Here is a 22,243-nt window from a genome sequence, read left to right on the forward strand (position 1 = left end):
GGGGCCCGGGCTCTCCTCAGCCGCCTCGCCTCCTCCGCCCCCGCTGCAGTCGGCCCTCGCTCCGCCGGCCTCTTGCCGCCTCCCGCCCGGCGAGGCTCACCGCGAAACCAGCCCTTTCGGTTTGCCTCGAGTGGGGTAATTCTTAAGGCTGAACTCCTGTTTTGTTTTTACCCTTAAGGTGAAACAGTGCTGCGATGCAGGCAGGCTGTTCGGACCCCCTGCGCCTCCGGGACGGCTGCTGCGGGGAAGGGCTGCAGGCGCAGCAGCAAGGGCCTGTTCCCGAGGGCAAGGTGAGGTGTCCTGGCCTGGAGTGACACCTGCCAGTCACCCGCCTGACATAGCTCTGGAGCCTGACGTAGCTCCAGGCCGAAAGGCAGGATCTGCCCTTATAGAAGCGCCTCACTGGTCTGTACTGAGAGCTTCAGTAAAGCATCAAAACAGCGTTTAGCCTGGACTGCCTGGCCCACATCACCCAGCTGGGAGTGTGGCTGGAGCGAGCTGCGTTCATGTCTTGGGAGTGGGAGGATTGCGACACGCCAGCCTGGGACACGAAAAGCCATGGTGCTGGCTGAGCTCCTATCTATAACAAGGTTGTACCTTTTGCAACTGGACATGCAGCTGTGAGTATGTCCGGAGGTGCACTGTACTGTTCAGGATAGTGGTGAGAATCTTCTGAGTTAATAACCTAATAAATTGCGATAAGGCAGTCATGCTAAGCAATGATCTGACAGCAGTACATTTTACTGAGTTTGCAGAATGTATGCTTTGTCTTTTTTTCAGTAGTCACATTTTACTTCTTTTTAATAGTTGTAGTAAGAGATTTTTTTCGCATTCTAGCAGGTGTTCCTGACCATATCAGCCACAAGAAAGCTCTAGAAAAAAAATTCAGGAAGGGAGAGTTAAAAGTGACAGCGTTCTTTGAAGTGTGATCAAAGATCTGGTCCAAAGGCTGCAGGAGTTTTTCCCCTTTGCTTCAGGAGAGCAAATGTTTGATTTCATCCTTCACCAGGACTACAGGTAATCATATTTGTGGCCTTAGACATTCATTTCCTGAATGCTCCTGTGGTCTTTCAAAAGGTGTTTCCATCATTTTGGGGTCTCATGCATGTATTTTTAGGTTGCATATAAAATTAACCTTTTTAGTGTGATTTCTTTTCCCTTAAAACTTGTAGGCAAGATTTAGAAGGAGAATGGTTAGTTCTGGCATATTTACATTTAAATAAAATTCCTTAAGTCTTGTTTAGAATATATATGAATGGTGCCGATATTTAGAAGAGGAAAATTGTTGTGATTCTTACCTGTTGTCACAGTGGAGAGAGGGACTAGCTAAGGCTTTTCTTTCTCAACACACTCATAAATGATCTAGATCTTGGAGTAAGGGGGTGATGAATCTCCAGATGGTACAGAATGATTGACAAGATTAATGGCAAAGAGCTAGTTTGCATTTCTTGCAATGCAGGCCACGTGGTATTAAACAAATGGGTAATAAGTACAGCCCAACTGAAGCGATACATTGCAACAAATGGCTCCATTATAAACCGTGTTGCCATGATAGAGGCAACAAGAACGCATGGATATGACTGGCTTCCATAGCTATTTGTGGGGAAAATGATGAAAGCGGACACGAATGCCAACATCTTTCAGAAATTGCCCCAAAGGACCCTGTGCTGTGATTGCAGTCACTCCTAAGCCAGAGCTGTGAGAAAATTTTATGCATTTAATCAGTGCAATGAAGTTGCTCACTGACAAATTATTCTATTGCATTCGGCATTGATGATAAGCAAACTATATACAAGATTTATATCGACAATATATGAGATATGTATTGACAGTCATATAATGCCTGCACATCTGATGGGTATTGCTGAGGCAAACAAATGTAGTCAGAACATGTAGTGGACTTCCAACTTTTATGATACAAAGATGCAAGCCTGTTGTAAGCTACAAGATATGATAAATAAGGTGCTCTAGTTGTTGCAGTTATCTTGCGTGGAAACAATAATGCTTGTGTGGTCAGAGCTAAATGTGTTGTAGTCATCCTAATGAGTGACACAATACTTAAACATACTTCTTCAATGTTTTCATAATTCAACTGTTGATGGACAAAGATAAACCATAAATAGCACAACTTTACTGTGGTCAGATATAAACACAGACCTGTTAGTGGCGTAGATGGGATCTGTGCAGACCTGAAGAGCAGCAGACATAGATCAGTTAGAGTATGAAAGCAGAGGAGTGGATATTTGGACTTTAGTGCGTGAAGACAGTGTGGTTTCCGTAAATTAATACTGCACCTGACATTGCTTACCATGCAATAGGTGATCTTTAAGATTATTCTGGCCTTTTGGAGGATTTTTCACAAGTGAAGCATGAACCTCAGTCTTGATAAAAATTGAAACAATCCTACCAGAGGTTATTTCACTCTTGAGTAGCAATGAGGTGAGGAGTTAGCTGCATGTGAGGTTGAAACATTGAGAAGATATAAGCAAAACCCAAAAGAGCCTTTTTTATTGTTACAGCCAGTAAAAGCTTAATCAAAAAAGAGGTATTCTTAGTGTTTTTCATGTGTGAGTACACACATCAGAATTACCAGACTGCAGAATGCTCTGGTCAGTCCTGTTTGAAAGACTTTCTTATCCTGCCAAACATAATCCCAGTACCCCTGGATGTTAAGAGGTGCCGGGAAATCAGCCCAGGTTTGCTCTCTTGACTTTGTGTCATTGACTTACAGGGCTTTTCTAAGTAAATCAGTCTGCTTTGCTGTCTTTGTAGCACGGCAAAACTTACATAGAAATACCAGGGAGCCCTACAATTGGAGTCAGAGGAACAATTTTAGCAATAGCAACACCTTGTGTAATGTGCCTCGTGACAATGCTAGGGTGTACTTCTAGATGCAAGCAGCTTTTGATCGTGTTGCAGCTCAAAACAGGTAAACAATATACCCTGTATGTTGTAAAAAAGAAGATCAACTGATAGAAGATTGACCATGATTGATAGTCACGGAGCCTATCGTCATTTGCCTCAGGTAGAAATATCTCTTTTTTAACCTGTAGGGAATGTATTACTTCAAGATCTGAAGCACCAGCTGGCTGAAGCTGATGTGTCAGTGCTCTTTTGGGACAGCATCTGCTAGGGACATACGATGTTCCGGTAGTCTGATAAGAAAAGTGCTGCAAGAAAGGCAGGCTTGTATTAGCTGCAAACTCTCCTCTGCAGCATCCCGCCAGGCATCTTTTGGAGTCACTGGAATAGTTAGTATTGGACAGGAAGGAGCCATACCTGGAAAAAGGGGTTCCCAAAATTTCTTTGACCGTACGCTTCTCTTTAGAGGCCACATCAAGTGCTCTTTCTAGTCTATGTCTGCAGTAGGTAACGCATCAGAGGGAAGGCAAAACCATAGTGGCGCTCCCTGAAAGCTGTTATAGCAGTTTTTATCTATGTGCAGTGTACATGCGCCTGCTTGAAAGATGACTGCTGTATAGCCACTCCTGTGCAGGAAAAGGTTGTTTATGCTTGATTTTACCCTTCCGTATGAGGCACTACAGATTGTCAGTGCTGTGTTTGCTTCTCCTTGCAGTGGAAAAAGAAATGGGTCATAATTCTGGTTTCCTCAGACAATTGCAAAACATTGCCTAATAGTTAGAAATTAGTAGAATGACCTCAAGGATCGAGTGCCAAGAGTAAGCAGCTGACACCCACTCCATCTCCTTCTCATTTCCCTAAGAGACCAGGAACATCTTCATTGTTTCAAGAGAATTTCTTAAGCTTGCAGGTGTCAGTTTGACATTCGTTAAATTAAAGCGAGCTTTGTTCTTGAATTCCTCCTGTGTAACCAGCATCCTTTTCTTCTAAGTTGGATTTCATTCTTCCAAATGAAGAGACAGTTTTGCACATTAAATGTCTTGTGACTTTTTGTGACATATAGGGTACTTCATCTTAAAGAAGTGCTTGTAGTTATTTGGTATAAATTTATCAGCTGTTATTTACTGGACCTTACAAATGAGTGAAACTACATTCTGTTGCTGCATGTTTATTTGAATTACTTGCAATACCTTTACACTTCTGGGTAAAGTAACTCTTCCAGCTTCAAAGTGGACATGATTGCAGCAGGCAGGCTACTGGTAAGAGGGATAAATGCAAGAAAGGCGGAGGAATGACATGCAGAAGCTCTGTTTAGTCAGTGGATGGCAGAGCTAATTCTTAAAGAAATTACTGTGCTGAGAAATGTTGTGTAGCCCCATCACAAACTGTAGTTATTCAGCTCATAGCATTGGATGCACGGCTGTTCATACTGGACTTTGACAAACATGTACATTTCAGTGGTTCTTTTGAAATCAGTGATTGTGAAGGGGATGTAATAAGCTATGCCAACTTTCTGACTGGAAAATAGGAAGCTGTATTACGAATTGCCTGGAGAAATGAAGAATTCCCTTTTTTTCTTCACATCACGAGCAAGTGCATCACATTCATACAGGGCAGAGATACAATTCAAGTCCAGATTTACTTCTGTAGCAAGCCTGAGTGCCCTGGAGTAAAGAAGTAGACCTGCTTTGACCACCATGTCTCAGTTGTTTCCTTGCTCATAATCCCAAGAGCAGAAAGATGCTTTAGAAGCTTTGCCAGCTACTTCTGGCAGAAAATTAATCAAGACTGAACTCCTTGGTCATGACTGGACCAATTTCAGTACTCAAGTACTTCAGTGCTTTTTGAGACAATTTTCGATTGCTTTGGAATTTTTATTCCATATTGTTAATATGTAGACGTAGAGGCTCTTCTTGATTTCGGTGTCATTCCCAGTTTGGGTGGTTTTGGTGTTTGGTTTTTGGTTTGTTTGGGTTTTTTTCCCCTCCAAACCATGTGACATTAAAGGTTTGCAATAGAACAGTAAGAACACTGGAATGTTTTGCATGATTTCAGGAGGTGTAAAGCAGATAAAGCAAAGAATAAAGATAAGAAAAGGCCTGGCCATATGAATCTTGTAGTGCCTTTGGGCTAGATAGTTTGACCACCTCAGTAGAGAGGCTACTAGCAAGTCGTCTTCTTTGGCTTCATATGGGAATGCTACCCCTATGGCTTCCTCTTTCTCTGCAAGGGGTTGGGGCTTCCAGCCTGGCCCACAAATTCAAGTTTTCACTGCAGTGGGTTGTTGCAGTGCTGCGTGTCTGGGGGCAAACTGAGTGGAATGGCTGTGATGATTTTCTTTTGCTGTGTGGCAAATGTGGCATGTTGGGTGAAAAGCAATAGACTGCCAAAGTCTCTCTGTTTTATTTGTTCCCCCTCCAAACCAGTTCTGCTTTTTTTTTTTTGGATATGCCTGTGATAGCTGTCTCAGCAGCCCTCAGAAAACCTCATATGTCTTGGACTGAGTGGTTTGCCAGGGAAAATTATAGCTGACAAAGGGCTGCAGTGCCATTGCTCAGCATGATGGAGGGGTGAGCATGGGAAGGGTTTGCTTGCTCTCTATGTTTTTAGAAGGTGGTGGGGAAGAATTACAGTGCCTGTGCTCCTGGTGTGGTGGGGAATATGACTTTGTAAGGGTTAGGCAGGCAGTGCAAATGATAAGGTCTCAAAGGATGGAAAACAATTCTCCTTCAGGAAAGGAAACCTCTTCTTCCTTCCCCCAGGATGGGGAAGTCTGTCTTTCCCTCTATCCTTTTAAGAAATGATCGCTAGGCTCATTACTGAGGCATCCCATTAAGAGAGTTACCACACCTTCCTGATACTTCCTGCGGTGCTATCAATGCTTCATTTTGCCCACCTTTTCTGCCTCAAATTAGGTCCCAGAAACTACCTCCACCCTTGCGCCCACAAAGTTTTTGGCACCCAAATGACATGCATACCGATTCCCTGTGCCGAGGCTGAAGGTAGCTATTCAGAGATGTGCTGCGTTGTGCTAGAGGATCATTGCCTGCTCATCCAGCTCTCTACTGTACGCCACTCGTGTTAGCAGGGCAAGCCATTTGAGGGAGAGACCAGAAACGACAGCAAGGAACAGTAGCTAAACAGAAATGGGTGAGCAAAGCTGTTTTACAGACAATGAAACATTGTTCCTAGAGAAGCCTAGAACTAGAGCCTCTTGGTGGGGCATGTGAGAAATAGTGGGTGATGGTGTGCCTGGCAGCAACAGTGTAATGGGAGAGTGAGGGGCTTGAGGTTGCCATTGAGAGAAAGAGCAGTGGGAAGGCAGAAACAATTAAAAAACAAACCAGCAAGGTCTTGTAGAAGATACAGGAGGCTCAGAAAGAGGTCTGCAAGGGGAGAGAAGGTAAAGCAGGTAAGTAACGAAAAGAAGATGCAAAAGAAAAGCTAGATTGCTGAAGAAGATGCGATGTTACAAAGACCTAAGGGATGGAATTCAGCAGCAAATCTGAAAATGCAAAAGCTACTTGACTCATTATGTGGCACAAGAAGCATGTCATGGTATCATGTGAGCTTGTGACATGTCAGGTGCCTCGGTGCATGGTATAAACTAGAGGACTTAATGGTGGTACAGCCCACTCTGATATCTGTGCTTCTGTTACTGACCAGAGAGTATTGGGTGCACTTTCTACAGAGAATATTTGGGTGTGCTTTCATTTCTAAGGAATCCAGTTTGCGTGTACAGAGGCTGGTCCACAACACAAACCAAACAATGATACATGGGGATGGGGATATTTTAAGTGGACAGCCCCAGCTTTAGACAAACACGCTAACGTAAGTACGTGCAAAGGGGAGATCTTTCGCGGACCAGCATATTGCTATTTTGGAAGTTATGCCCTAAATGCTCATTCCACCAAGGTTAGATAATTTATTCTGTGATAAGGTTGTAAATGAGCAGCTGCTGGGCTCCTTTTAGGCTCTAGAGATACAGTTATTCACCTTTGTTTCTTCTGTGATGCATACAAAAAGGCAGTGTGAGGACTGAACCGGGTCTTTCCTAAAAAATACTGAATTAAATTATTGGCATTTGATAGGATAGAAGGAGAAACCTGCTTATGTACTGTATTTAAACTCTGTAGTCAAAAATATGCAAAGGTAGGTGAATTGTTACTTCATCACAGTGCATGTTGTAACCCTATAATATAGTTTGGCAAATTTCTTGTAGAGCAGTGGAGGGAGCAGGTTTTATTGTATTGTCAATTCCTGCCTGCTGAAACCTGCATCTCCATTTCACAGGTGTTATTAAAAAAAAAAAAATTAAAAAAAAAAGCCTGACTTGCAGCTCAAGCTTCAGTTTGGTTCCTTTTGTCTAATACCAAAATGAAGCAGTCATTTCACTGTGAAGTAGAACGTCTGGCTAAATAAGTCACTAATTTGAGAAAATGTCAGTTGGAGAAGTGTTTCATATGTATTAAAGGAGTTTTAGAAGAGAAAATATCAGGCAGTCTGAAAACCACACCTGCTTGGTTCAGTATAGTAATTTATTTGTGGGATGCCTTGTGAAAACTAATTGACACATTGACAAGTTTCCTTATTGGAAGCACCTTATTACATAACATATATAATTACTTCTCATGTTTTTTGTTTCTTCTCCCCTGTATTATATCTGGTGAGTAAATGCTTATCAATTAAAAGGAAGTTGGTGGAGTTAGGGTGGGGCAAGGGTAGAAATTACATTATCATTGAGAACATCTGTGGTGTCAGGCTTAGAGGGTAGGAGCCTTCCCTTAGAGATAGCTTTGGCTCTTAGAATGTGTAATTTGTATTTGCATCTGTGTCTTGAGGCTTGCTGGATTCTCTCCTACAGATGAGCTTATATTCTCATAAAGACAGCTGGCTGGCGTTTTGAAGGAGCAAGCATGGAAGAAAACGGAGAGGCCCGTGGCCTTGCAGAGGGCAAGATTTTGTCTATCTGGATGATTTTGTTTGTGGTGTTAGTTTTGTTGCCTTCGATGTTTAGAGTGTCATTGGGGATTTCTCATTTCTATGTGAAACTTCTAATAAAGATATTAGAGGTAAGTTGAGAATTGAGTTTAAAAGGTATGTGTTTACTACAGGACAGGTTTAATAAAAAAATAAAAATCTGCGTATTTGATATAGATGTCACAAAAGTAAGCAGAAAGAATTCAATTAACTTGGATGTGTTGTTTGCAGCTTTAACTTACATGATAGTTCTTTTGAATGGTGTCTTTAATGATATCTAGTTATGTGCTGGGTTATAATCTAGTACTGGTTTGAGGTTTTCTTGGGTTAAAGTAGAGATTCCATGATATATTGCTTCTAGTTCAAGCTGGTTAGAATACTTCATGCTATACTCATGACGAGTCAAATGTAACTAAAAAGATCTATTAGTTTATGGGAGTTGGTAAGTAACAAGAACGTGTATTCTAGATGTACATAAGTTTCAGTGGTTTTATTTGGATTATTTTAATTACATAGTATTAACAAGTGCTGTTCTAGATAAGAATACTGACTCTGTGTGCTTGCTTCTTCCGGTTGTAAATCTGGGGGATCCAGCAGTCACAAGTTTTGCTGTACAAGACTTGAAGAATCTGTGCAACCTTCTAAAAGTGTAAATTTTTCTAGAGATTACAGGTCAGGGCTAAAATCCTGATTCTGCTGATATTGGTAAAAGTTTTCTGGGGCTTTTAATAAGCCAGAATTGCATTTAATTTTTCAAGTCTGACTTTTCATATCCATCAGTGGCCAAAAGTAGGTGCTGTGAATTCATCATATTGAACAGTGAAGCATTTCCGTTTTCCAGTAGATTAACTTTCTCTTTCTGGCATAAACCTGCTTTTCATGAATATACTTTCTACTTGTGGCAGAAAACTTATTACTAGTATTGTTACTATTATTAAGCTGTTAGAGCCATCTGTTTATGGAGTAGAACACGTCTGTAACAATGTGATACAGTTAATATCATGACCATTTTACCTTGCTAATTCTGTCTTATTTCTGTCTTCCAATTTTTCTCTCTCTTCCCCCCCCCCCCAGTTAAGAGGTCTTGGGCAGGGACTGTCTTCAGCTGTATTAACATCATTTAGCATAGTGCACATGACTGCAAACTTTAGGGTTTACTTGTTTTTTCAGATACTGATGTCAATGGGAAATGACTGCCTGTGGTGATTATACGTAATATTGGCTTTTATATATCATACTTTTTTTTTTTTTTTTTTTTTTTGAATTAAATTCTTATTAGTACCCTAAGAGGCTTATGGCACTTTGAATTGATTTCATCAGGCTCTCTCATAGTGAGTACAAACCTGAGGAGGTCTTTGGACAGCTTTGCTGCTGCACTTGGCAGACATTAAAATAATGTCTCAATGGGTGCTTTATATAGGAAGGCACTTCTCTTTGGAAAAGCACATTAAATGTTTTTCTTTCCATGGTTTTCATAATAGGTCATGAGCATGATAATTTTGTGTTCACAAGGTGGAGGATTAATTTATCAAAAAATAAGTAATTTAATTAATTGTTATGTGATCAGATATAGCTTTTTATGTCTAGTTCCCCATTGCTGCAGCAGCTAATTACAGGAAGGGCACAGTTCCATGTACTGCAGTTGAGGCTGGCTTGTTTTGTTCTTTAGTTGAAAGTTGTTCCTTAACTGTGCTGTAGATGAAAAAGGAGTTTCCTCTGTTTTCATCTTGTGATTAATTTCAGCTGTTTTCTTTGAAGTGTTGTTCAAATGCTTCTCATCATGCCAAAAGAATAACTATCTTGGTGGGAAATGGGAGGGAGAGAGGATGGAGGGAATATTGGGTCCCCTTTGCTTGTGTTGTGGCCCACTTGGCTCTTTGGACATAAGGGTAGGGCTGGGAAATGCTGGGTTAAAGCTTGTGCATACCATTGCTGGGCCTGTTCTTGGAGTCCTGGGTCTCATTCACCAGAATATAGCTGAAACAGCTGCTTGGGATACAGTTAGCTTTAAAAGAGGCTTATATGCGCCCTTTGTTCAAGAAAGGGACAACTCGACATTGATAGCCTAGTGAAGGGTCGACTTGTTTCTAGCTGTGATATTCATCTACCTGAGATCTTGCTAATGGGGTAATGCAGAAAGACCATCCTTGGTTCCTGTGATTAGCCTTAATGGTGAAACAGGACGCCTTACCAGATAGCTACTCCGAAAATGCGAAGAGCAGGTGCTTAGTCATGTGTTAGCACACGACTGACTGTATTGCAGGAATATCAGTGCTCTAGGAAGTACCAAACAACTGGTTGATGTTTCACCAAAAATCCAACCTTGAGCACTGTCACTGGATTCTCCACTGTGTTGCGTTAGATTTAGTCTGTTATGTAGACCAGCAAAATTAAGATAACTTCTCACCTGAGAACACTTTATATTTGCTTCTTACAGCTGTAAATGACTACATGAATTGGGAGGCAGAGGGAAAAGATGTTTTATTTTCCTCTGTGTTTTGTCAATATGAGAAAAATAAAAGACTAGAGACTGAAATCAAGGACTTTAAAGTCAGAAGATACTTTTTTTCCAAGATGGGTTTTCAAAGAAGGCATACCTATAGCCCATACTGAATTTGCTGGGCACTCTAGGTGTTTTAGGATAAAGCCAAGTTTGCAGATCTATTACTAAGCAATGAGTAATGGTGGCATATGATGAGATAAGGAATTTTGATTTCCTGACTTCACTGAAGTGTTTTAGCACTGTGAACAGTGACTGGAACAAATGGGCAAGATGTAACTTATGTATGGAAAGAATTTGTACCCTTTGCTGCTTCTCCATCAAGGATTCTACATATTTGTATTTTAGAAACAGACCAAACCTTTTTACAAAAGCAAGATTCAAGGTTTGAAAATTTGGGGGCTGATTGGTTTTGTTGTTTTTATTTGGGGTTTTTTTTTGGTTTTGTGTTTTCTTTTGTTTTGTGGGTTGTTTGGTTGTTGGTGTTTGTTTTTTGTTTGTTTTTTTTTTTGAGGACATATGGATAGTGTAATAGTAAAAGATCCAGGACAGTAATTTCTCAGTTGCGTAATTGTTAGCCCATAGTTACTATTATTGCCATTCATTTATCCTTAAAATATTTCTGGAAATGATAAGAAGAATTTGGTTTGGTTTCCGATAGGTTTATTCTTTCCCATATACTTGTAAGCTTTTATTTGTGAAATAACGTGTTTTCTCTAAGCTTTGTATTTGCTTGTCAGTAATGGGGTTTGGCGGAAATTATGGTACTAGCACAGTTGTGCTAGGGTCGTTACTCTAACTCTTTAGTGTTGCAGCTGCAAAAGAAAACACATTTGCTAGAATGAAATCTACACCATGCTCTTGCAGTCCTGTGAAGAGTCAAACAAACATGTTAAACAGCTGTAGCTCCGTTTGCCAAGAATCTTCTGGAATTCTGAGATCTGAGCTTCTGTATGAAATCAGAATATTGTTGTTTCTTGAGGAATACTCGTGTAGGAAAGACATCAGCCAGCTAATAATTGTGGATATTCTTTGAATTGATAGCTTGCTTGTACATTGAGGTAGCTAATATGCTGTAAACTCCCACTGGACTGTTGGGCAGATATTGTAGACACTTAAGCTAGTGGAAGAAGCTCACTGCTGTGCTTTCAAATACTGAGCTAGCCACTGCACCAAAACACAAAGAAATGATACTTGAGCTTTTATCCCAAATATTTGTTTGGGACGCTTCTCAGCCTATTTCATCTGCCATCACTATGAGCAGCCAGGAGATTTGTGAGTGCTTTTCACAGTCTGATTGTGGACAGTCACTGCTTGCATGTCCACTCAGACCTGCTATATAATATGCAGGTCATTTGATCTGGTTTCTTGTTTGGGACGTGAAAGGGGAAATGCAGCCAGACAGAAAGAACTGTTGGATGAAAAGGTCATAACTGCTTGATCTTAGATGATGATTTTAGCTTGCACCGCAAACCTACTGACCTTCCTTCTCTTTGTAATTTTATCGTAAGACTTTACAGAGAGTCATCCACCAAGGCCTTTGTCATACATGAGAACGAAGCCAAGAAGAGTGTTGAAAAAAGCCAGTGTAATGAGTGGTGAGAAAAAGCTTTTGTGAGAACATGGGAGAAGAGGTGGTAAAATATGGGAACATAGAGGAAGAGAGGCAAAACTGAATTGTTACACAGTATGGAAAAATGGACTGCTGAACTGTACTTAAAAGGAAAGTAGGAGGAAAACCCACAAGAACTGATATTTTTGAAAAATGAACATTCTGTACCATATAGCTTTTCATGTCATATACTATGAAGAAAGTAATTAATACAATGAAGTATTAGGCACCCTTACTTTGTTCAGAATGTAATTATAGGAAGCCTCAAACAAATGGGCTGTTGGAGTTAAGCTGTCAAATCTTCAGTATTCCAGCTGGGATCACTTGCTGGATATTTGGACTCCTTGTGTCCTCATCACTTCAGAAATGGGAGAGAGGAAAGCACAGCACCCAAGTTCTCATTTGGTCAGCAAACTTAGGAATGAAGTTGCTCCATTTAGCACTTAAATTCTATGTTAGTTGCAACATCTGTGTTTTTGTAAGGTATTTAAAACATCCTTTCATTACTGTTTTGCAACAAAGAGCAGCATGACAGCTCTGTCTCAATACTGTGCAAAACAAAAGCGATCACAAAGCCTTGTTTCATATTTTAGAAACAAATTAAATGTACAGATGCCACTGAATGCAGAACGATGAAAAGCATAAGGGCTGGGTGATTGTACGGCCATATTGCTGGGAGTACCTGCCCAGCTGCTTGTTGCTTCAGCCCTCCTGTGCCCATTCATGAGCTAGGAGAGTTTTGTGTCCCATGGTCATTTTCATCCATGTTTTTATGTAACTGCTCCCGTTTCAGATGATTTCTGGCAGTATGTCCTGGACAATGAACTCCACAACTAAACTGTGTTTTGTGGAAATATATTACCTTTTTCTTGCTCGTACAGTCTGCCCGACGCTTTTGTGTGATGCTCCCCAGTTCTTGTATTAGAAGAGAAAATGGATAACTGTTCCTTATGCACCTGCTCTGTCATACACTGTCTCAGCCAGCTCTTTTCCAAGCTAACAAGCCCTGTGTAACCATTCACCTATTGAAAGATCTTCCTCATCTGCCTTGTCCCTGCCTCTGTGGCCTTGACCAACTGTTCAATTACAGGCTGTCACTTTTGTCCCACTCTTTCTCTGCACTGTGAGGCAGGACTTTATATGTGACTAGTAAACTTTATACATTTTTGTTGGTTTTGACTTGTCTTGCTCATTTGAATTAGTTAACATTTTTGTGAGTCAGCTTGGTCAGTGATTATCACCCTTTTTCTACCTGGGATTCAAAAGCCACCCTTCCTGAGGTATTCCAAATCCTTCAGGACAGTATGAGCAAGTTCATTTCTGGCAGTGCTTGCCAATTCACAGGTGTCTTCATGTAGGAGGATCATGATGGGCAAGATAAGGGTGGTAGACAGGAGGCAGGAAACAGAGTAAGGCAAAAGACTTTATTGGTCAAGCTTTTATTTTTTTTTTTTTTTTCTTCACTCATGCCATGCATCTGTCCTAAAGGATATTGGGGAAGGGGTGAGGACTAGCAGTATATTGTAAAGAGGTTAAGTTTGCCACATTGTCTGCCTTTCCTGTCTTTTGCAACATTCGTGTTCCTGTGCTGTATATTCTTTCATTTCTCAGTGTGTGGGTTGCTGTTCCATGATGTCTTCTGGCTCCCAAACTCTGAATGACTCACCATGTGTTGCAAAAGATTGAGACAGGTGATGTACTGGTTTACCTTTCCTAGGGAGTAACTGGAAAGTATAGACAAGATGAAGGTCTGTTTGGTTTGGTTTGTTTTTTTTTTTACGGTGTTAAAACAGATGGTTTGCATGGAGTTTAAAATATCACGTCACTGCCTAATCTCTTTTTTCTTTTAAGGTGGCTGGTAAAAAAAGTCAGCTAAGGGTAACTGAAATATCTTAAATAATGCTGTGATAAATTGTCCCTTCTTTGTTATTGACTTAAGCTTCAGTAGCTACAGAAGGAGCTGGTAGAGAGCATGCAAAACTTAAGGATGGCAAAAAGCTAGTTGATGTTGTTGGCACATGCAACACATTGTAACATGGTGAAGGCTACTTGAGATAAAGCTTCATGGTGACTTAAATGGCTGCACATGTCAGTAAGAGGGAAAGAAACTTTTTAGCAAGAATTTATTCTGAAGCAGAAGGGTGTATCCTTACCTATTGTAGGGGGGAAGCCTTAATAGTAGATGAGGACATAAGTTGAGTGGGTCATTGATTCTTTAATAGTGAGCAGACCCTACATGCTGTGTCCTTTGTTAGGGCAGATATCTTGACGTAAACATGGGAAGATCTAGTACTTGCAAGAGTTACTATTTATATGTCTATATATGTATAATGCAAGCATTCAAAACTATGAAAACTTCAAAAATTAGGCATATTGGTATATTGATTTTGCTAATGGAGGAGTTTTATGCTGCTCTGCACAGGGAGGAGAAACTTGGTTTAGCTCAAAAAGCTAAAAACAGGGAAGGGTGAAAGCTCATTACCAAAACTATTACTTCAGAAATACTATGGATACAAAATGGTCCCTTCTCTGTTTTCTGTTAACAGAAACTGCATTAATGCCCTCAAACTGAGGTAATCTCTTTTATTCTTTAAAATCCAGTTTTAGATCTATTTTTCCAGCATGTCTCTAATGTCAGTGATAGTATTTTGCATCATTCTATTGCCTGAAGCTAAATGGGGAAGAGAGTTTTGGACTTGGGGACCTCACAGAGTCTCTTAGATAGCTCAGTAATTTGTGGGGCCCCAAGAGAAAAACAGCTGCTTGTGTCCTCAAAAAAAAGTTCGAGTCAAACAATTTTTCCTGAAAATGGCAAAAGTTAATCTATGTAACAAATGAAACAGGAGGCGTGCAGGACAGCCTTCAGGCTGAATTTGAAAAATGAAAATCTAAGACCTGGCCTCAGTAAAAGAGGCTTGGACAATTCACCTAAGGTAATTGCAGAATGCCTAGAAATGATGAAATGGAAGCCATCAACATCTACTTTTCTTGTTTTGGGAACAGTGGGCCACCCTGCAGACTGAGGAGGGAGTGAAAAAGCAGAAGGTGCTGGCACTTGAAAATTTAATCTCCACTGGTAAGATCTCTGAATGAAGGTGACACAACACTATTTGTCTTGTAAAAAGGCAACTATTTTAAAATCTTACCTAGAAAAGAGTAAACAAAAACATAAATTGCATCTGATGTTAAGTAAGAAAACTGAAATGGCTAAAATGGAGTTTGATGGGCAAATAACTGCTGAAGTTACAAACCTACAAAAGAGACCTTAAGCATGTTATAAGCAAGATAATCTGTGAATGATTGAGTTTGTTGAATAAGAGGTGTTAAAGACTAGTGTGAGTATAGAAAGACATTGCTGATAAGCAGTTGGGAAGCTCTCCCCGTTTTCATGAATATTTTATACTTTCTGACTCCATCTACTCGCTCTTTACAAGATTAGGAAGAATGAGTGTTCTTTGCCCTTGATACTGCTCTGTATAGATTCTCTCTTGCTTCTTGTAGCTCCTAGCATGCAAAAAGCCAGGCATCTCAAGTAAAAGAGCTACACCAACCCATGGATCACAGTTACAATTTGTGTTCTTCTCGAGGCATGGGGATAAAATCTGAGAGAGGGGTTTTTTTTTCTTCCCCTCAACTATTTTTCCTCTCTTCTTTGACCAAAGGGGACTGGGTTAAGTTCTCATAATGATCCTTGTACTTGTAGTGCCATTTTTAGTCACTAGTCATGTAGACTGCTTGGTTTGCAGCTAATGAATTTCAGGTCTGATTTCCTGGACGTTGAAGGTTTAGCTGAAGTGCAGTTAGAGGAAAGTTTTGTGATTCTCATCAGGGGGTGGTATGTTGATTAAGATAGATTAGATGTATTTTGAGTAATGCATATTTAGTGTCATCTAATACTTCCCCCTCCACCACCCCCCCCCCCAAAAAAAAAACCCCAACAACCCCCAAACCAAAAAAAACCCCACAAACAAACAAAAAACCCCAAACCAAACAGCCAAGCATTAGCTGGCATGAATCAATACAATTTTAGTCACTGTAACCAGCCAGGTGAGAATCTGGTCTGAGAGTGACCTCAGCAAACATCACTGAGACTTGCTGTGTGGCCATCCTATGAGGCATATATTTACAGATATGGAGCATGAATGTGTTGTCATTCTTCCAGCACAATGCTGCTGTGTTACACTCTATATATCTCAGGGGGAAAACTTTAGACACTTCAAAGTTTCTTGGTAGTGAAGTGACTCTTAAAGGAGAATGCATGATGGAAGAGAGAGGGCTCGGAGAAAAAAATACCAGAGGAAGGTGTTTTTTACAGCTGGGAAAAAGGAAAATTGATCAACAGCAGCGAGAACAATAACTATACAAACAATGCCTGAATTTGAATCAAGGCACCAGGAGGTGCCTGCAATTTTGGCAGTGCGCTGGTTGACGTTTCCGGGTTTGTGTACATACGTTGTTTGGTAAATGACAGTGAAGGAGGTGTTGTGCTCAAGGTTTTAATTGCAGCTTGCTCTGAATGCTTTTCCCCTTTCTTCAACAATTTAGTGGTGTTATATGGCATAGGATTAGAGAATTAACTTGTGGAACTAAATGCCAGTATGTAAATGAGGTATAACAATGCAATTATGCTGCTTGGAGTAGGAGGAGGGCTATTTCTAAAAAGTACGTGTACTTTACTGGTTTTTTTTTGAATCCATATTGTCCATTCCACCATGTGGAAGGAACACTCATTTCCTCATGCAGGCATCATCCAGAGAGAGGAAACCTCCATGGAACAGGAGATTGCTGGCCAGCGCCCAGGACACTTCAGCTTTGCTGATGTTATGTATTTCTCCAAGAAGGGGTGTGAAGCAGTTGCAGAAGATGAAGTCACCCGACGGTTCTCCTCTGAGGAGCTGGTATCCTGGAATCTCCTCAGCAGAACCAATGCCAACTTGCACCATGTCAACTGGCAACTGACTGTTGTGTGGGTCATTGGGATCCTCGTTCGGTATTGTCTCCTGATGCCTTTTCGGTGAGCCAGATGTAATTTGCTGGGATCTGTTTTTCATGTTACTTTTTACAAAGTTTATTGACTAGTGCAGAAAGGAGAACCCGGCATGACTTTGTTTTCCAAGTTGCTCTTGGGGAGATTCCAATTGGACATGAGGGAAATTTTTCACAATGAGAACAGTCAACTATTGGAATAATCTCCCCAGGGGAGTGGTTGACTCCGGGCCCTTTTAAGACTCAGCTGGACAGCGTGCTGGGCCATCTTGTCTAGACTGTGCTCTTACCTAGAAAGGTTGGACCAGATGATCCTTGGGGCCCCTTCTAATCTGGTATTCTATGATCTCTAAAAGGAAAAAAAAAAAAGGTCCCAAAGATATAAATTTCTCATGTTCTATATGTTTTATTAGTAATTTAATTTGTTTTTAAAATCCAACAAAACTTTATAGAAATGATCTGGAGATCTTTTTGTCATGTAAAGTAACAACTGTTTCAACTGAAAGGATCAGGCTCTACCTTTCTAAGAGTCAGGGAGACTGTGTGCTGAACATTTGGGATATGAAGCAAAGCCAATGTTCAGGGAGCACAGGGCTGGATGGAAAAAAAAAGTCGTCATCCAGCTGGAATGTATTAAATTTTCAGACTTTTAAAATTTTCTGTTGAGCAAACCTAGCCTTTATCATATTGACAAAACAGTTATAAATATTCATGCATTCTTGTAAAAAGCAGGACTTTTAAAATTTCTTATTCCTTTGATGGGATAACAGTATATTTAAAACATAGTTGCAGTGCATAGAGGGATTTTATAGCAGTCAATCACATAGCAGAGCACATATGCCATGTGTAAACTTACATATGCAGCTTAAGATGACAACATTTTGTGTAGAAATGGCTTCAATATTGGTTTTGCTCAGCCATTAGTAACCAGTGACATTTAATTTTCATTATTATATAGTTGCTTAGTGCTTGGGGTGGAAGTACATACTGAGATTTCTGGATAGGTTTTTAAGAATTAGACGATGAGTCCCTTTTGGGACTGAGAAATCTCACCTGCATTAAAAAACACTGGCCAGTACTCACTGTCCTCTTTGAGCACAATGGCTTCTTTACCATGTGACAACTTCAGATCAGGGCATGTTGCTTTTTGGAAGATAGGCTCCCGGCAGCACGATGTTTTGTACTCAGTGCAGGGTTCATTGAGTGAAAACGTGCTTGTATTATCCTGTTTGCCTTAACCGATTTGTATTGTTAGTTAGATGCTATTAATGGTGGAGGGAGGCACTGTGAAATGGATCAAATGATTAAATAAAATACTTGCTTGCTTGCTCTTTCAGTTTTGCTTCTTAGCATTTAATGAAGATTATTTTACTTCGTAGCATCTGCTTGGCTGTTTTCAGCATCCTCTTGCTTGTCTTGGCCACTACGGTAGTAGGACAGTTTCCAAATGGCAGGTACGTGTTTGCTGAGGGCTATTTCCTGTTCTTTATTTCTTTAAGGATTTGGATTAGTGTGTTGGAACATAAATCTGCTTGAGTCTGGAGGATTAACGTGGACTATTGTGAGGTGACTTTTTCTCTACTGTAAACTCATAGAGCACTATCAGAGAGTATGGCGATGGCATCTGAAAGTGGACATGCAATGTAAGCCAGATAGGTACTGCTGGAAGCGTATCTTAGAGTGGAAAATAGAGTATGCTCTACTTGACTCAGAATAGGGCAAGTAAATCATCTGTCCTGATCGATTCCCTATTAATACTGTGAGATTGTTATGTCATGTCAGTGCAAACAGACTCAAACATGATTCACCAGCTAAATATTTTTATATTAAATTAATGTTAATGAATGAGTTACTTCCAGAGAAAATCTATAAAACAAACCCCTGACTATTATCTTCTCTGCTTTGAATGTGGTGGGTTTAGAACAGATTACAGTAGAACAATGGAACTAGAATATTTTTGATGCCTGATAAACTCCTCCTGCGTGGCATTGTTAGTGTAATGAATCTTACTAGTATGGTCTTTGTAAGAACAGCTACTGGGAATAATTTGGAGAGTTTATGTTGCATTGTTCTGTGAGTGATTGTATAGAACTGGAAATGTATGTATGGCTTCATTTCTTTTAGAGTTAAATGCTGGCTGAGCAATCAGGTTCAGATGATATGTGCCACGTTAGGTATCCGATGTCTGAGTGGTGTTGTTCATTTCCACAACAGGTGAGTGGTGCCACCCTGCTCTCCTTGGCTTGGTATTGATTTCTTACAGTACTCAATACCTCAAGTTTCAGAGCGGGATTCTTGCTTCCTTGCTGCATGGATTTTGTGATGGGGCAATTTGACTCAAGAAGCTATTTGGATCTTCTGGACTCTGTCAAGATGTTTGCATGCCCTACTGTGTTTTCTATTGTGTATTGGCAGGGTATGCAAAGGTGAAGCAGTACTGTGTTCTTGGTTAGATATACACTTAGACATTTTTCTCAATGTTTGCAATGAATGTGTTATAATCACACTCAAGAATGTCGCCATAGAATGTTCAGCTGTTCTATTAGCTGATTTGCTTGGTAACTAATTCTTCATGCTCTTTTATGAAGTAAGTTATGGATAGTATTTCAGTAAGTTTTTGTACTGTCTTAATATCTTGCTTGCTTAGTGGTGGAGCTCTATGGAATGGAGGCTTCTGAAATATTTTTTTTGGTTTGTGCTTTAGAAAACAAGCAAAATCATACTCTACTGTCTTTGCCGTTAGAGTTTTAATGTCCAAATATTCTTTGATACATGCCTCTGTGAATGAAAATGCATGCAGCTAAAATGCCTACTCCAATGAAATCTTGTATTCGCAGTTAAAAGGAAACTGGTTTTGGTGAAATACCAAAACTACTGAAATGTGAAGGGACTGTTGAAAGTATGAGGAAAGATGACTTATCTGTTGTAATGTACTGCCAGAAGTTTTAACATATATCATGGTAATATTAGTATTTTTAAATGTTTTGTGTTCTTCCACTTTCTATGGATCTGCAGATAACCTGTGTGCCTGAAATGCTTTTGTCACTGAGTGTCTCAATTGTGGATGTGTGCTCACTGGATGGGCTACCTGATGGGGCCTGCAGTCTGGAGAATAAACATTAAGTAATTACTTTTACGGTTGTCATTGCAGGGAAAACAGACCGCAGGAAGGAGGCATCTGTGTAGCTAACCACACGTCTCCATTAGATGTTCTAATCCTGGCCAGTGATGCATGCTATTCCTTGGTATGAACAAGAGAGTTGGTAAATACTGGTAATGTTGCGATGCCCGCAGATGTAGTGTTGGGTAAGAGGATAAACTTACTGGTAGAAAGAGTGAGATTTGATAGCATTCAGACTTGTGTTCAGGACTGCAAAGTAATAGACACAGGTAGGTGTGTGCACACTTTGATGAAGAGGATTGGTATAATTGGTGAACAAGCTTAGAAACTGATGCATCTGTGTTCAGAATTTTATCATTTAAGTGTGTGTGTGTGTGTTTGCATAATAACTGTTTTCTTTTGGGCTTGCAGGTTGGCCAGGTACACGGAGGGCTTCTGGGACTTATTCAAAAATCTTGCATGCAAACCAGTCAGCATGTTTTGTTTGAACGCTCAGAACTGAAAGACCGTCATCTGGTGAGGAAAAAGTAAGGTAGTGAGTTGTTTGGTTAATTGTCCCATCAGGTCTAGTAATTGTGAGGTCCAAGCGTGAGTTGAGACTGTTCTCGCCCTGCATCTCTCTTTGGTGGGCAGCTGTAGCTTGTCATCAGTGTAAGGTTTGGAACTGCTCCATCAATGGAAGGTGCAGGGTGTAGCAATCATCTACTGAACTTTTGAGCATTTGTCCTGTAACCTCTGGGAATTTCCACATTGCCACCATCACCCTGACAGGGTGGTGGTGTCCCTGCTCAATGCAGGGTTGGACTAGATGACCTCTAGGGGTCCCTTCCAACCCAAAACATTTTATGATTCTATAATTCTAAGGTCCCCCCATGCTGGATCATTCCCTCCTTTTTTTGGTATCTGATGTTTTTGTTTTGTTTTGTTTTTTAATGTGGACTGGAGAGGAACTGCATGTTCTTGAGTTATAGGAAAGACAGGTGTCTTGGAAAACAACAGATTTTGTGTGTCAGTAATCCACTTAGCAGTAATCCATTTGTTTTTAAGTGATGCAGCAAATGTTGCAAAATAGTGGTCTATCTCTTAACTAGATGAGGAACTAATGATAAAACTGATGTTACGACCCTAGAAGACATGAAAACTTGAAATATGGAATATGCTTCAGTCAAAAGAAAAGTTTGACTGTTCATTGCTGGAACCTGTCAAAAATAAATGGGAAGTGATTTTTACATGCTTCAAGTACCACCATTCTGTGGCTTCGTGCTAATTGGGTTAAAATGGTGAAATAAAACTGCATACAGTTTTGTAGAAAACCTACTTTTGCAATTAGCAAGAGAGAAGCTCTGAAACAAAGGCCTGAAACCAGCACACATGTCAGCAAAGGGCAACCAGGCAAGGGCTTTTCTTGTCCTATGTAAGAGTTAATGGATGTTTAGATTATTGGCCAAATACAAATATGAAGTATACGCTGAAATTTTATTTTCTCTCCACAGAATTAGAGAACACATTGCAGATAAGGCCAAATTACCCATTTTAATTTTCCCAGAAGGTAGGAAACTACTGTATTGATTTTATTGCTTTTCTCACTTCTTGCCACTGAGTGCAGTTTATTATACCCAGTCTTTACAAGTGAGGTGTTTGGTTTTAGTCTGTAGAATTAATTAGCTCTTGTGAAATCTTAAAAGTCAGATTCTAGTATTTTACAATAATTTTATGACAGTCTTATTTGCTTTAGCATATAGCATAATGGAAGAGAGAACATCTGGGATTATGTTCCAGAGCTAAAGCTTACTTTCTCCTTTAGCAACTTAAGTCTCCTTAAGACAGTTTAGGATTCATTTGCTGATACTTTACTTAGAGTGGATTAAACTCTTCATCTGTATTAATTCTGGCCAGGTACCTGCATAAACAACACATCAGTAATGATGTTTAAGAAGGGAAGCTTTGAGGTAGGAGGGACCATCCATCCCGTAGCAATCAAGGTAATGTATCTGCAGTTTTCCAAAAGTGGAAGGATTATTTGCAGAAGCTTTTTGTGTTAGAGAAGCTGTTCACATGTAAACTTTAAAAAGGGGTTTGTTCTGCATGAATAAGGTACTGAATAAACCCTGAGAAAATGAAATCTTCTCATGGTGTGCAGTGTCTTGCAGTTCAGTGCAGTATGGGAAATGTTTCACTGAGT

General features: G+C 40.2%; 2 protein-coding genes across 18 annotated transcripts in view; both read left to right on the forward strand.

The window, feature by feature from the left end:
- Nucleotides 1-901, forward strand: part of MRPS18C (mitochondrial ribosomal protein S18C) — a 9,973-nt gene extending 9,072 nt beyond the window's left edge. The window contains exons 5-6 of the mRNA XM_035895545.1: nt 179-290; nt 841-901. Coding sequence (XP_035751438.1) covers nt 179-290; nt 841-850 — 122 coding nt within the window. The 3' untranslated portion in view covers nt 851-901. The remainder of the gene's footprint in view (nt 1-178; nt 291-840) is intronic.
- A 27-nt stretch (nt 902-928) lies between these two features.
- LOC104127333 (glycerol-3-phosphate acyltransferase 3) overlaps nt 929-22,243 on the forward strand; it is a 33,910-nt gene continuing 12,595 nt past the window's right edge. For 2 of the 17 annotated variants that reach the window (XM_035895527.1, XM_009639997.2), the window contains exons 1-9: nt 7,625-7,934; nt 14,958-15,030; nt 16,698-16,968; nt 18,320-18,394; nt 19,065-19,154; nt 20,092-20,185; nt 20,473-20,588; nt 21,555-21,610; nt 21,958-22,043. In XM_035895527.1, the coding sequence (XP_035751420.1) occupies nt 7,779-7,934; nt 14,958-15,030; nt 16,698-16,968; nt 18,320-18,394; nt 19,065-19,154; nt 20,092-20,185; nt 20,473-20,588; nt 21,555-21,610; nt 21,958-22,043 (1,017 nt within the window). In that variant the 5' untranslated portion in view covers nt 7,625-7,778. Of the gene's footprint in view, nt 1,018-7,624; nt 7,935-8,415; nt 8,548-11,861; nt 11,941-13,565; nt 14,528-14,957; nt 15,031-16,675; nt 16,969-18,277; nt 18,395-18,439; nt 19,155-20,091; nt 20,186-20,472; nt 20,589-21,554; nt 21,611-21,957; nt 22,044-22,243 lie in introns of those variants that run through there. The other 15 variants (XM_035895530.1, XM_035895531.1, XM_035895532.1 and 12 more) reach the window with 15 other exon arrangements.

The sequence above is a fragment of the Egretta garzetta genome, unplaced genomic scaffold (assembly GCF_000687185.1).
Source record: "Egretta garzetta isolate BGI_Z169 unplaced genomic scaffold, ASM68718v1 scaffold615, whole genome shotgun sequence".
In the NCBI taxonomy this organism is placed as follows: Eukaryota; Metazoa; Chordata; class Aves; order Pelecaniformes; family Ardeidae; genus Egretta; species Egretta garzetta.